The sequence below is a fragment of the Clinocottus analis genome, unplaced genomic scaffold (assembly GCF_023055335.1).
Source record: "Clinocottus analis isolate CAN_PGR_092001 unplaced genomic scaffold, fCliAna1.0.p SCAF_11, whole genome shotgun sequence".
Lineage (NCBI taxonomy): Eukaryota > Metazoa > Chordata > Actinopteri > Perciformes > Cottidae > Clinocottus > Clinocottus analis.
In genome coordinates this window covers 8,321,225-8,336,722 of record NW_027175832.1, presented here as the reverse complement: position 1 = coordinate 8,336,722, position 15,498 = coordinate 8,321,225, and the positions used below count along the sequence as shown (strand labels likewise).

Below are 15,498 nucleotides of genomic sequence, written 5' to 3'. Positions count from 1 at the left end.
CTCTCTGACACACAAACAAAAAAACAAACAAATGGAAATAAACACACACGCACGCGCACACACACAGTCTCCCATGCATTGTCAACATGCAATGGGCCAGACAGAACCAACAGAGACAGGCAAGAGTTTGTTTGTGTGTGTGGACAAGAGTGATTCAGAGAAAGAGAGTTGAGGAAAATGAAAAAGGGAGAAAATAAAGGAAGTGGATGACACAGAGATGAGACGGGGCCAGAAAAAAAAAAAATGAACGGTGTCCCCTTTCGGCCAGGAGGCGCGAGTGGAGACGATGTTCGAACGAACAGCAGTCGGCAAAAAAAAAGAAGAAAAAAGCTGCTTGTGGTAACAGTAGAGGAGCTCAATGGACAGGGCGGAAACGTGGACGGACAAGGAGGGGCGGGAGGGAGTAATGCACCGCAAACAGCTTCTGGCACATGATCATGGAAAGAGCAATCCTTGGATCCTGTCGCCGGCTATTCGCACCCTGTCTTGATTGCTTCCCTGCATCGACTTCCTTGTGATCCCTCATGTTCTTTTGTTAAAGCTTTTGATGCCCGTACCAACTTCGATTTGATAAAACTTCTCCAGAAAAGCAGGGAGTCTTTGGTATTGGATTGTAGGCTCCAGGGAAAAATATGTTAAATGGAGATCTGAAAATAAATTTAAAAAAGAACAGCATGGCCAGCCAGTTTCCCCTGCAAAGGCTTAATCACACACACACTACATAAAATAATGGGGCGGGGGGGAAACAACCCTGATGCAGTGATTTTTTTTAGCTCTCAATGTGAAAGACATTAATATATTCATGAGTTGCTGCTGCAATCATGTCTCTATGAGTGGCTTTTTTTTTTTGATTTAGCAGCATGGCAAGGGCCTTTAAATTGTTTTATTTTTTTAAGTGGGAGCGCATCCTCTCCAGACAGGATTGTTGTCTCGACGCAGGGAAAGAAAGAATTCCAGAGGCCTCCGGGCTTTTCTGGGGACAAAACATTCCTCAAATAAAAGACCTTTGCATGTCAGCTGTCAAGAATCTCTTTATGATCGGCAGCGCTCGAGTGACGCGTACGCGCGCGCTTCATCAATATGCCTGCGAAAAAAGGAAATGAGGGGGACTTGAAAAGACACCAGCGGGTGAAGTAGAGGAGAAGACATATGGCTGTTTACAGCTGCTTCCACGCGTCCTGGATTCTGCCTCTGACAAAGCTTTGCGTTCCCCGTCTCTGTGATCTTTACCAAACTTCTAAACACAATTGAACAAAGACACAGGACAAGCAAGAGAGCCAGAGCGAGAAAGGCCGAGCATTACACTTCACGTTTTACCCACGGAGGGTCTTGTTAAACCGGTAGCAGCTCGATTGTCATATTTGAAGAATGAGATGTCAAACTTTCTGGGAGACATTTTTGCAAAAACATCATCATCATGGCGGGAAATGAGGAGGGGAAAAAGTCTTTCAACACTACAGAGTAGACAGACAGTATTGGGACCATGATGTGTTATTATTGTTTTGTTTTTTAGCGGGTCTACACTGCAGGACAGGGGATTGGAAATGAAACCACAACCCAAGTGCCGATTCGCAGCTTCAGATACAATCCCAAACATGTCGGTTCCCGGCTGATTAGTGGGATGTTCAGTCACAGGTCCCGTGGCATGTGCTATCGACCACCGGGTGCAGCAAACTCTCCCTAAAGCAGCCGCTCTGTCAGAAGTGCTGTCGAGAAGCATGTATCATATATTGGTTTGCAATGCACCTAAACAAACGGGGGAGGAGGAGGATGTAGCACATCACATTGCAAGTTACACCGCTATTGGTGTGGCTTCTTACATAACACACACATTTACCAACAATGCTTTGTGTTTTCGCCCCCCCGCCCAAATGTGTCCGTGGTTATGGATAGTAACTCGGATAAATGGTTGCGATAGGTACAACAGGAGAGTATGTATTTCAAACTGAACAGGTTTCCCCACTAAATACACTTATATATGTGGTCATTAAATGTTGAGCCACTTGCTAGTGTAATCTATTCACTCACACATCTGGAAAGGCAATTTATCTAGGTTGTCTTTTGTGATCTTTGGTGGCAAAATCAAACCAGCCGCCGAACTGCGTGCAAACACTTGCATACATTGCATACTCATTGTTTATTGTAAACGAGGCTACGTGCAAGTGTCGCTTATGGAAGGTGAAGAGTTTTGAGAATGCTTAAAACAGGAGGAGTCACCATGAACTAGAGAACACCACTTGCAAACTGTAGTAGCCTTGAACTCCAATGATTTTACACAACACTTTCAGCCAACTCCGACTGGGTGAACAAAATTGCACTGCTCCATTACTCGTTGCATTTCAAAAGACCCGAGCCTGTAAAGTGATGTGGTATAACGATGGGTTTCCCCGACACTAGGTCTTGCAGCAACAGGGTGCCGTCTACTTCCCACTACTGGAGACATTATATTAATAAAAGCACAGCGGAGCACCATTACTCTACAACCTGTAGGCCAAGTTCTTTTGTTGTAAAATAACTTGCCTGGGAAAGGTGGAATTGATTGGCTGTACCTGAAAAAAGGCGAGCTATTTTTGTTTCGTTTTTTCTTTCTTTGACCTTCACTGTGCAAAATGATGTGTGAATGTGCCCCGTTTTGGCACGAGATGCCCGGTTTCAAATTCTCCCACTGAAGGGAGGAAAGGTTTCCCTGAGCTCCCCTAAAAGCTGTGGACGTACCAGAAAGATTTGAGCTAGTTTGGAGCCAATCATGGTCTAAGACGCAACAGACATCCCCTACTCATTTGCATATTCATACCCATCATTACACTTGATAGGGACACAGTGACAACTAAGGGAATGTTCTTGACTGGCAAAGTCAAGCACAAACAAAAACACAATGCATTTAAGTAGCTAAGTTTCACCTTCCTAAGACCAGACTGAAGTTAAAAACAGAAAAAAGTTGAAGCTGGCTGCAGTTTTAGCAAAGCATCACAAGGACGAAACCAACTGTCGGCTGATGTCTGTGGATTGTGGACAGCCACACACTAACTGCAACAAAACTGACAAATATATCAGATATAATTAGTTTGGGCTAACTCGTCCAATTACTTTCTGTCCCCGAACTGCATTTTCATTCTCAAATTCATGCTGATAGTCTGCACTTTGCTCTCATTTCTGCTGCTTCATTTCAGATCTAATGTGTTGGAGAGTGAGTCAACCCACATACGCAGACACAAACTTCACTGTTGCCTGCTGAAGAATAATAAGCTTGCGTCAATCTAATTTAGTGCATACTGGCGAACTGAGCGTTCAATTCTAGTTGTGGGTAAGATGTCAATAAACTAAGTCACCTGCTGTCTAGATGGCTGAAATCCAGTAAATTGAACTCCCTGTTGTCCTGCGAGTGGTAGATGGTGTCAACATCCTGGGGGAGGAGGGATGAGATAAAAAATAAATGTTACAGAGTTGAAGAAAAAGATAGTTTAGTTCTGAAATGTACAAAAGCATAGAGTATCTTAAATAACACGGCAAAAAGAGGTAGTTTAACCAGCCTGCACTGTGTCCTCACCCACTGAACTTCTTCTTTGCAGCCGATCCCGTTGTAGTCACAAAGAGCTGCATAGGTCTCAGAAAAACCTCCTGAAAAGTGAAGAGGGGAAGACAACAAATCAATCCAAACCAGACCGTAACGGATCGGAAAGGGCAAGGATGAATAAACGCAGTGTGCAGGATTCAGGTAGGAGGGAAAAGGCAGAGAGGCCAGAGATGAAAGGGAGAGTCGAAGAGCGAGACAGGGATCTTCAGCCGAGAGTGAGTGAGATTAGCTGTAAATATTGGTGGCAAGATGAAAGTATTGCAGCATGAAAGAGCACATCTTGTAGATTAATGGGATTACTTGCAGAAAAGGGAGTGCATCCAGCAACTTTGGTCCTCTGACCCACTTAAGGATGAGTCTCCCAACGAGATTTGGGGAAAGTCAGTGCGTCAGTGAGTGGATGGATTCTAAAGTGCATATCTACATATTTGTGTGATGTGTGCGTATGGTGCGCTGCAAACAGTAACATAGACGACTCACCGCAGGTTTTCTGGGCCTCCAAAGACGATTCAGAGTTTGGTGAAAACTTGTGACTTCCTTCAGTGAGGTCTCCCTCTGCCCGGCAAATAGGAGGACTGGAAGACAAAGAGGAAGTGTACTGGTTCAAATAAGACGATAGCCTACAGCCGCGCTAGCGGATCCGTAAAGTGCTAGCACTCCACTCTAAAACACTTACTTTAAGCATCACAATATGCTCACACTGAAGGCCTTGGCGTGTGATTTGTAAAGAAGTGCTGGCTAATGTAATTACTGCGTACCACCTGAAAGGGAGACTGCAGGTATTTCCAGGAGAGGAACGTGGGGGAGGGGTTTAGCAACGTCAACCTGAAGTTACCACGGTGCTGGACAAACCATCATGGGATTGTCAATGTTCCCAGAGGGTACGCCCTAATGACCATGATGATACTTCAGCTTTCAACAAAGTGGTCTTCATTATCTGTGTAGCCTTGTGAGAAGCGGTATTGTGATTAAAAAGCCTCTGGTCCAAATGATGGGAAAAGTAAATATTATGCTTCACCACCTCCCTCAGCCTCTATTGCTGAAGTGCCCTGAAGCAAGGCACTGATTCTTAGCTGCATAAATGGAGCATTTCAGTGTCCAAAGGATGGTACGATGGTAGAAAGCTGCTTCTAGGTGTGAATGCTTCAGGTAGGATAATAGTTCTGCTCCCTGCTAGCGCAGCTTCCTGCGAGACAAAGTCATGAATACAAACTCCAGCGACTTAATAATAAATAAGGCGACCAAAAAGGAAACATAGCACAGCTGCAAACTATTTTCAAAATATTGTCTTATTTGCGTTGGCTTGATGCTAATTTGCAGCAGTCTTGTTTTTCATTGATTTATCCAAACAGAATTTAAATGAAAACTGAGCGTCTGCAATGTCATTATATCATTATATCATTGCTTTGGTTGTAAATAAATTCCTAGATGTTTTTTTTTTCTTCTTGCCTCAATTCTATATTAAAAAAACGTATCCCGCTGCTTACTGGTTGTTTTCTTTCAAACAGTTCTCTGACAAAAAGCATCCGGTAAGCAGAACGCTGTAAGGACTCGGATCCCCAAGTAAATACAGTGTTTGAACATAACACTGTGCTCTACCTGCTTTGACTTTTTGATAGGATTACACCACTACACCGTTGCATTCAACACACAGCATCCTTAATCCCATTTGCCAACAAATCTCACACAACACCTAACCACGTCCGTGACCTTAATCCCCACCTTATCTCGACAATCATCGTCCGCCGCTGGCGCGCGCGTGTATGCTCCTGTTATCTTGATACCATCTGCATTGTGGACCTCAATGCAGTGGCACCAATCAGTTACAAGTCTGCACAATCAAACCTACAACAACTGCGCTCCCTCTGTCCTCCCCTCTCCCTTTATTCACCTTAAATGTTCTCACTGGAGGCAATCATCTGCCACGGCCCTAATGGAAAAGAGACATTCCAAAAGATGATAAAGCTCCAAAGATAGCCCTGTGCAGGTCAATAGTCGGAGCGCAGTCAATCCCATTGCTCTTAGAAACTGTAGATGAGACCCAGGAGAGAGGACAATACGCTCTGCCTTGCTTGCCCGCTCACCCATACATTCACATGACCATGGGACAAAACATTTCCAGGGCTTTAATTTAACTCTATCCAGGCTGTTCTTTAGTGTGTGTCCTCTTTAAGAAAGTGTAAAGGGCGTACACAGCTCACTTCAGATTCTTTAATTGTGCAAAAATGTCTTTTTGACTGGAGGCCCGAGCCTATTGCTCTGTCAGTGACTGTGTGTTCTGCTGCTCTTTGCTTGTACTGAAACAGCTACTTTAAAAAATAAAAAAACACAAAGCCTTCAGGTAACTGCCCACTCAGTGTCAGCAGGTTTATTTAATCCCACTGATTGCTGGGTGTTAAACGTCTCTTGTGACACAGAAATGGGTGGAATGCAAACCCCAGCAACACAAGAATGCATTTGGCTGCCGACAAGAAAAGCAAAAGTGAGGCTGCCAAGTTGTACCAACGCACACGTCGAGTGCTGTTAACATCGGCCAACTCGTCTTCGCTCCTCAGCGCGAACACACACAAAAACAGGAAGACTTGTTTCTTTGCTCGAGGCGCGGGTGCTCGGAGATGCTTACGCATAAATGGAGTTGTTGAAGACTCGGGAGAGGGCAACGTTGATGTGGCTGACCATGTGATCCAGCTGGTCCTGGGTCTGTAGTCTCAGCGAGTATGTGGTCTTGTCTGTGTCGATGACAACCTGTGTGTGTGTATACGGACACGACAGTTTGTCAATAGTAACATTTTCAGCAGCTACGAAAGTCCAAACTGCAGGAAAACACTTTGCGTGTCGGTGTGTCACCTGGTGTTCTGGATAGGTGTTCATTGCTCGGATTTCCAAGAAGTTGAAGGTGACCTCCATCTGAAAACAGTAGAAAAATATTATTGTGGTTCCCACTGAAACATTGTCAGAAGTCTTACATCATCTGTCAAAGGATAGTATAATCTTTTTACAACTTGCATCTTATTTTCATGGTTTTGGCCTCATGTGAATTTATGAACATTGAGACCTAGTGTGCTTGATGTAGTCAAGCGCACAACAGAATAAAGGTGACTATTAATATGTTGGGTGCACTTGCTTTTTATTTCAACTGTTGGCTTGCCGTCAAAACAACTGAAGAGAGCTCCGTTAAACTAAAGCTTTGATTAAATTTGGATATTGTGTGTGCGTCAGATTACTTAATGCGACAGTCGACCAAAAACTAGAGGACAAACACCACGGTTGGAAAAAGAGAACGCTAGCCCCATTAATGCCTCCAGGGGATTGCTCCGACACAAAGAGACTACTGCTGAGTCTGGAAGAGAGAATCTTCTCTTAACTTCACCATGAACTCTCTGCAAGCCGTGTCATGATAGATCAGTTGGAAGGGAGTGACTCGGACCAAAAGAAAATAAAACTAAAAACAGTTGACTTATTTACAAGTCGTTTGATTTCACGGCTTGCGTTTCTTGCTCGTTATGAGTTTGCTGTTGCGATGGTTTCACTGTCGAATGTCAGGCATTCCTCTCTGTGTGTGCGATGTTATGGTCACTGATAAAATTGATGGTGGGAACTGCATAAGTAAGACCCCAAGTTATAAGAAACTTAAACTATCCTTTTTGAGTAGGTTTGACATTCTGGGAAATAAGCAATTAGCTTTCTTGCCAAGAATTAGGTGAGAAGATAGATATCACTTTTACGTATGTACAGTAAATAGGAATCTGCAGATACTTTGGTACCAAATCGATGCAAATCTAAAATGGTGACTGTACTTGTTTTTTTATAATACTGTAAAATTATTATTGATCTAAACTACTAACTTTATGTTACCTGCCACCGTGTCATCATTCTAAAACATGATCAACACAATCGTCATCATCTCTTATCTCTTGCTTTAGAAGTCTTCTACTTTTTTTGTCACACCTCTCTTGAATTAGCAAAAGATCAAGGCTGGCAAGTGCGAGCCATAAAATCCCACTGAGAGCAGGGGAACATTTACCTTGGTGGGCACTTTGACAGCAAAGAGATACAGTCTCCATGTTGCCAGGACCTGAGGGGAGAACACATTCATTTTGTTTTCTGTCACAGAGCAGGAAATGCAAATTGCAGCAAAAAATAGCACCACTCAAACACCCCATAAAGAGAGCAAACCATCTCCGTGGCTCGTAAGTCATGCTAAGCACGCCAGACATTAGCGGGCTAATAAACAACGATGACATGCGCGCGCATACTAAACATTACGGCGAGATTGCGAGTCATGCGGTGTTGTCGATTCATCGCGCGCCAAGTTGTGTTGATGGTATCAAGCAGCACTTGCTCAGCGAACGCCTCATTGCGTCAGAGAGGGAACTGGGGGGGAGAAAGAGGACCATGAAGACGGGAAGAGTGAGCGAAAAGAGAGGTGTGCTTTTTCCAGGAGAAAGGCATTACCATTTAAAAAGGTTCCGGGAGTAAAGTAAGATACAGAAAATGTGAATATATTCAGATCTGCCTATGTAATTAATCTCATTCATAATTCAAAAATCCATAATTAGCATAACCCATGCACGCACTATGCATCTCTATCCCTCTCTGGCTCCTACTCCAATTCCTGGCCACACTTTGGTTTTGCGCTTTCTCAGTTGGCTTTCAAATTCTCTCCTTTGCATTCTGTCATTTCTCTTCATCGCCATGGAAATCTGTTCATTCTCCCACCCTGAATCTTCTTCCTTAATCCCTAATCCCTCCATCTTCCCGTCTGGTTTGCTCCCGCCTTAACACCTCACTCCATCCCCTCTTGCCCTCACCCCCTCCCTTTCACCTCCCAACTCCCCTGTCTCCTTTTCCCGATTCAGTTTTTCTTTTCTTTTTCTGCTCCGTCGCTTTCAATTCCTGAAGGCCTCTCTGTGCTGAATGGCTAATGGCACCCCGCTGTGTGGCGGTGAGACGGAGAAAGAAAATGAAACACACAAAGAGAGAGAGAGAGAGTGAGAGAGAGTGGAAGCGAGTGAGATGGAGGAGGCGATAGGACAGAGACACTAGATTCCCCCCCTGATAATGAAGTCTTCAGATACTACACCTACTCCCAGCAAAGCTGGCGTCACAGATCAGGCCTGTGCCTTAACTATATAGACATCCATGACAGACTCCCACAGAGAGGCGATGGAGGAGAGGGAGAGGAATGACAAACAAGAGTGCAGAAGAGGAGTAGACGGAGGGATAGCCCCCGCCAAGAGAATTAAAATCCCTGCACTAAACTGGCGGCGGGGCCTTCGCAGAAGATTGTAAGTCCAAATCACAGCCCCATGTCAAGTTTGAAAACTCTTGTTACATAAATCCAGGAAGGAGCGGAGGGAATGCGATGGGGAAGTGAGTGGAGAAAATGACAGAAGGATCTTCTCCCTTCGAAAGCCTTGCGAGCTGACAGAAGAGCTGAATGTAAACAGGAGCATCAATAATTCAGGCTCTCTGACGGGTGCCGATTTAATCCTCTGATGCTGAACAAGGCCCCTCTCGTCGGGTTTGTCCTCTCTTAATATATCATTTACAGCTCATTGTCATCAGAGACAATCAACACTCAAGAACGGCTATTTTTTGCCTACTTGGATGGGTTGTGTACAGCAGTGAGGAAAAATCTAAACAGGGGGTATCTTTTCATCAATATGATAGTTATAGCAGGTGCAGGGTTTGAGCCTCGGCGGCAATGTCACCCTTCAAACTTAAAATGTCACCTCGCTACGACCTCCCTGAGTCGAATTGTTACCCACTTTATCAAAAGGGCAGGATCTAGAATGTTAGTGGGCTTCTTATTTTCTTTACGGTGTTACCATAAAGCAGACGTGACAGCTCACATTTTCACTCACAAGACTGACATCGTCTATCTTCTGTTTTAGGTGCATAACGGCAGTGTGTTAGGTCGTGAGAGCTGTCAAAACCCTAGTGACCTACACCCAACACAGTGCCTGAACGCGTCCTGTGTCGAGAGAGAAGTGAGCACGCTGCCGCTGCTTTTGCTGCGTGGGCTGTTAGTTCGATTTCATAAGCTGTGTCGCCATTTATTCCGTAAATTATCGCTGATCTCTGGTAAACGTGCACATGCACTGCGAGCTGGTGGCCTTACACCTAGAATAATAAAAAAGTTATACAAGAATCACAGTGATGTAGTTCTGACCGCTAAGTGTGAACTGCAGTAACTTCGTCTAGTTTTCTGCATGCAAATTAACTTCATGGTTGACTGTAAAATATTGGACATATTTCAAATGGTTAAGTTTTGATGAAAGGAGAATACTTTTCTGCTCTCATCTTCAAGATTTTAGGAATGCTTAAATAGCCGGGTGTCTTCAGAGTGACAAACAAAATTTGTTATGTTTCTAAAATTATAACAATTGTATCAAATCTCATAACCTTTGACCTCTCATGGAATGAACTGTTACAATAATTGCATCTTTCTGAAGCATTCGGGCATGAGGATAAATCACCCAGGTATTAATATTAATTGGAGCAAATAGCTTGAGATAAGGTCGAGCCCCAATAGCTACCGAAAGAAAATGTCCGCCCCTGTGTGGCTTTGTGGCAACCTGCTCCTCAATCGAAAATCCTGAAAGCCCCTAAAAAGATTCAGTTCCCGCACAGGAAACCTTCTGAGATGAGATGGTCGGCATTTCTTTTGACCCGGTCAGCCGAGTGCACTGCCGCCGACAATCTCTGAAAGTGATGAGAGCATGTGGGGGGGAGGGGGAGACGAAGAGAGAGATTAGAGGACGATGGTGATGGGTTTGGGGGTGCAGAGGTGCCCTTGCTGTGACGGCACAGTGTCAGACGCACTGGTTCAAAGAGGCAGCCAGCTGCCCCCCCCCCCCCATCCCCCTCTCTCCGTCCCCCGTCCCCCGTACCCCTCTCGAAGCGGGCCTTGAGGGCAGTGTGGGAGCGTGTGTATACAGTACGTGCACGAAAAACTACAAATGTATCTCATTCTGGGTGCGTGTGTTTGCATGCACACGCGGCTGAGAGGGCAGAGGGCGGGGGCTTATATTAATCATAAGCTGTCAGGCTCTGGGTCTTGCACTTCAAACGAGATGGTGCAAATCAAAGAGTGTCTCCGGGTTTTGTGTGTGTGTATGTGTGTGTGTGTGCGCGTGTGTGTATGTGTGTGTGCGTGTGACAGTGTTGCCTCTGAGGGAACAAGCTGAGGATCAGTGCCAGATTTGGCCGCCTGCGGTATTTCTGGCTCGGCCACAAGGGCATTTTAAACACACACGTACACACACACAAAATCAGAAACATTCCAATACAGACATTTGAATAAGTCCGGCATGCTAGTGCAGCACACACACTCCCGTTTGGACTCTCATGCACGTATAATGATGCACAATAGCATGCTAAGCTGGCTTTGGACTACACTCGCCTGTCTCGTCTCCCTCTCTCTCTCCCTCCCTGTCACAAACACACAGTCGGCTACCATCGTTCAAGTGGACTCAGCATCACAAGAGCACAACCCTGCCATCAGTCAATCTGTCAGCTTACGTGCGTGTATGTGGATGTGTGTTTGTGTGTCTCTCTGCATAAGTGACAGGGGGTTTGAAAGCACAGATGCCCTAGGTCCTACTTTATAAGTGGACTTTAGAGTGGTTGAGAAAAAAACAAGGAAAAAAAGAGTTAGAGAGAGATGAAATCAAATGAGAGGAAAGAAATGCAAAGCTGTAAAACATTTCTTGTTCCAAATACTCTCATAAAAACCAGCCAGTACAATGCGTCTAAATCAAAGAGACGGTAAAGAGAACTGTCTTGAACCAATAAAAAAGGACCTTAAAGAAATGGAAAAGAGATAGAAAGGTAGACTAGATGGGTAGAAAAGGAGACGGATAATGGGATGAGGGTTGGAGGGCTGTACAGTACTATAGATAGAAGCAAGAGATGAGAGTTTATAAGAGGACAAGTACGGACTGAAAGTCAGGATTGGGTTAATGGGCTGAGCAGAATTAAAAACAAAACAACACAATCAAATGTGAGGAAATGGGATGAGATGAGACAAGCGGTGAGTGTGAGAGAGGCCAAATGGATGAGCAAAGAAGGGCGTGGAGGGTGGAGAGTGGAGAGTGGGTGGGGGGGGTTGGATACAGGAGGACAATGAGAGCGAGCGGGCTAAAGAGAATAAGAAAATGAATAGTTTTGGAGAGGTGAAATAGAGGAAGAGATACTTGGAGATGCCGCTCTGCCCTGACGATAGATACTTATACGTTCAGTACTTTTACTTATAGATACGCACTTTTTACGGCACACAGTACATTATGCACACTTGCAGGGAAAAGGACTGCACGCTGAGCCTCTGGAGGAGAAAATCATGGATGATGCAGTGGTAATGTTTGCCATGACACAAAAAAAGAAATGGACGCGTCGTTGAGAGACTGAAAAAACAGACACGTTGTCTGTCCTTTACTGCTTTGCTCGGCTTTCTTTCACAGTCCACCACACAGTTGGGGTCTCTTCCTGCAACAAAGCATCTCCGGAGATGAAAGCGAGGCCCGGCTTTGCAATCTCAAAAAATGTACAGTTGATTTTGTAATTCAGCCTCCGGTAAGTCGGATCTGCCACGGAGCCCACGCGATCACTAACCGTACCACAAACAAAATTAACGTTTTCTAATTTTTGTGAAAATATATGCGTTTGAAAGATCCCAGATCAAACTGATTCAAACTGATTCATAAAGATAGAAGATATAGCTAGTTAATGGTGTGCTCACGTACTCTGCTTACGTTTCAAACTCCACAGGATTTCATTTTTTTGCAAATGTAATGTTTTAGAAACACACTGTGCATCCGGCCTCTCCAAGTAACGAGTATCCCCATCACACCACATTTAACCATGGCCAGCTCAGAATCCATAAAACCAGCCTGAACGGCGGTGTTTTGAGGCTGCAGTCACCGCTCGGCCCGAGCCCCCAATGGGTTAAGCTCCGTAACTCAGCCAGACATTTCTCTGCTCTCTGGTGAGATGACACCATAACATCTCTTTCCGTTTAATTAAAAAGGCATTCATTTTGAAGGATTCTGTTGTTTGTACATTATTGTCGTTCGTATTTCTATTTATTTGTTAAGGAATAAGAACCATTTTCTAAAAATGGTGGTGCATTTTAGTCATGTGTGTAATTTCAAGGGGCCAAAACCTTTTTTAATAAAAGAATATCTGAATACCAGAATTGATGAACCGAATAAAGAACAGTATAATATTTAGGTTCAGCCCTCGTCGGTATCGGAGCCATGTTTACTGTGATATGTTTGGTCATAATTGAAGAAGGTAAATCCGCACATCTTTAATTGTAAGAGCACCAGAGGATTGACTTTGCTGAATCTCGCTTCAGTGAGTCTGCGACTTGCCTTCAGTCGCTTTGAACAGTATGCGTTTCGCAGTAGAGACACCAGAGAAATGGTTCAAAGTGTGGAGAGGTGTGTGCACACTATCTGCGTTGCCTTACTCCTCGAGAGGAATTGAAAATTGTTAAAAGATGAGCATCTACAAGAGACAAAGAAAAAGGAAACCATGGGCCAGAAGAGAGTTCTCAAACGTGTGACCCACCTTATGATGGCCGACACTGAATTTAAAACAATTGCCTCTTTTTTTTTACCTGGGCAAATGGCCACGCAAACGGTGCAATGTCTGCTCCATTCTTATTTTATTTCTATGCTTTGGAGTCTTACAGTCCAAGCCAGAATGACCATGACAGCCTCATCTCGGTTATTATTGAGGAGCTCCTTCCAAAGCCACACAGTGGACAAATACAATGCCTGGCCAAAAAAAAAGTCTCCACCTGGATTTAACTACTACTGCCTACTATACAAGTCTGTGGTGGCAGTGCTATGATCTGGCGTTGCTGCAGTTGGTCAGGTATAGCTTCAGCAACGACCAGGTTATTCCAACAATGTATTTTTTTTCCCTGATTGCATGGGCATATTCCAAGACGACTATGCCAGGATTCATCGAGCTCAAATTGTGAAAGATTGGTTCAGGGAGCATGAGACATCATTTTCACACATGGAGTCCAGACCGTAACCCCATTGAGAATCTTTGGGATGTGCAGGAGAAGGCTTTACCTGAGCGGTCATACTCTACCATCATCAATACAAGATCTTGGTGAAAAATGATTGCAACACTGGATGGAAATAAATCTTGTGACATTGGAGAAGCTTATCAAAACAATGCCACAGCGAATGCGTGCCGTAATCAAAGCTAAAGGCGATTCAACAAAATATTAGTGTGTGTGACATTTATTTTGTAACGACTTTTTTTTTGGCTAGGCAGTGTACAAAAAAAGGTTCTTCGAAGACCAGTAGTAAACCTTATGATGAGGGACGGAACTTGATCTGTGAAATCGTTGGGAGTGCCACTTTACAGCCAGTGGTCTAATGTGTGAATTCCAACTTCACAGACTTGGATTTAACCACCACTGAATTACCTTGGGGGTCGGTGAATCAGCAAAGCACAAGAAGTCTGTGATGTGCTTTACACTGGACAGAGCACTGAGAGATGTAATAATTAAAAAAGAAGCCACAGCGGTAAGATTGGAAACACCAACTCATGCAGATGGGGGAAGATTTATAGAAGTTTGTTTTTTTTGAAAGGCAGAAAGGACTTAAATTAAAACCGCAGCAGCAAAATGACAGTAACAAGCATGGACGACTCAGTTAAGGAAAATTAGATTCACAAGGTCGAGTAAGACACGGGGAGAGAAGAAATCTCCCAGAAAGATATTTATGTTATATTAATGGTGCTGATAAACTAAAAAAAATGAGGCAGATCTTGGAACCAATACTATACTACTTTTATTTACTTCATTTAGTCCCAAGACGTTCGGTTAGCCAGAACACATATCCACATTTGACACATTAACTGCCAACTGCTCAAATTGATTTTATCTACAGTTTGAGCACACAAACACAAGATTAACTCAGAGGGCCCTACACAGTCTGTCAGTTCTTTAGACTCTAAATTCAGATCAGGGAGAACTTGGGGGAAGGCAACGCTGCAATGTACAGAGTAAATAATAGAAGTAGCAGTCTTATATTATGGTGAATTACAACTCTCAACTAGTTGGTAGCTTCTGAGCAGTGATTTGAATCAAAATATCAGCTGTATCTTTGACCTCAAAGATTCCCAGGGTGCACTGCAGGAAGCTTACTTCTAGGAAATGTGTGTGTGTTACACACACACACACACACATTTACTTTCTTTCTTCAAAACTGCGTATTATTTTGGAATGTTCTGGAATCTTGTTATTACTATTATTATAAACCGCTTAGTATAAATTTGAGACTTTTTCATCAATGTTTTTCATGGAAATATGCCACAAATCAGGTAAATAGAGAGTGATGCTGAACATCCTGGGGAAATAATAACTTGATAAAGCCACACTTATTCATGATGACATTTGGTTGAGGCTCATATTTAGAAATTATTGTTTTACTGTTAATGCCCAAGGGTACAAAGAAATGCTAAATGAAAAAAATATATTTTATTGTGGTTCAGGTAAATAAAATAAGTTCCGGCATAAATTATTTCTGTGCAGAAAAAGAGCAACTTAAAAAATAAAAAAAAGATTTGCTGAACATTTCTTTTCATCAACTTTCTAAATAACAGCCCTGCTATAAGCATCCCCAAAAACAGACACACCCACTGATCATGCAATGACAACCAAGTCATTAAATGCTGCGCCACTAACTCAACCTCAAACCTCAGTCCTTCCAGAGTCTCATGAGCGGGACAGCGACGTAACCTAAGTTGAAATAAGCGTCTGAAGCGCCCCAGTGCGTTCTGGACTGTCAAACAGTGGCAAGCTCAGCCAGTAATGGGCCCATTATTTTGAAGGTGGGAGCGTTGGAACCGCAGAGTCAACAGAGTATAAAACTGAGCGGCCGATAGGGATAAAT

General features: G+C 43.7%; 1 protein-coding gene across 4 annotated transcripts in view; it reads right to left on the bottom strand.

The window, feature by feature from the left end:
* The window catches only part of carmil3 (capping protein regulator and myosin 1 linker 3), a 75,168-nt gene that overhangs the window by 52,642 nt on the left and 7,028 nt on the right, over positions 1-15,498 (bottom strand). For all 4 annotated transcript variants that reach the window (XM_068568606.1, XM_068568635.1, XM_068568626.1 and 1 more), the window contains exons 4-9: positions 7,599-7,649; positions 6,422-6,481; positions 6,198-6,319; positions 4,055-4,149; positions 3,548-3,618; positions 3,330-3,403 (exon numbers count right to left, since the gene is read on the bottom strand). In XM_068568606.1, the coding sequence (XP_068424707.1) occupies positions 3,330-3,403; positions 3,548-3,618; positions 4,055-4,149; positions 6,198-6,319; positions 6,422-6,481; positions 7,599-7,649 (473 nt within the window). The remainder of the gene's footprint in view (positions 1-3,329; positions 3,404-3,547; positions 3,619-4,054; positions 4,150-6,197; positions 6,320-6,421; positions 6,482-7,598; positions 7,650-15,498) is intronic.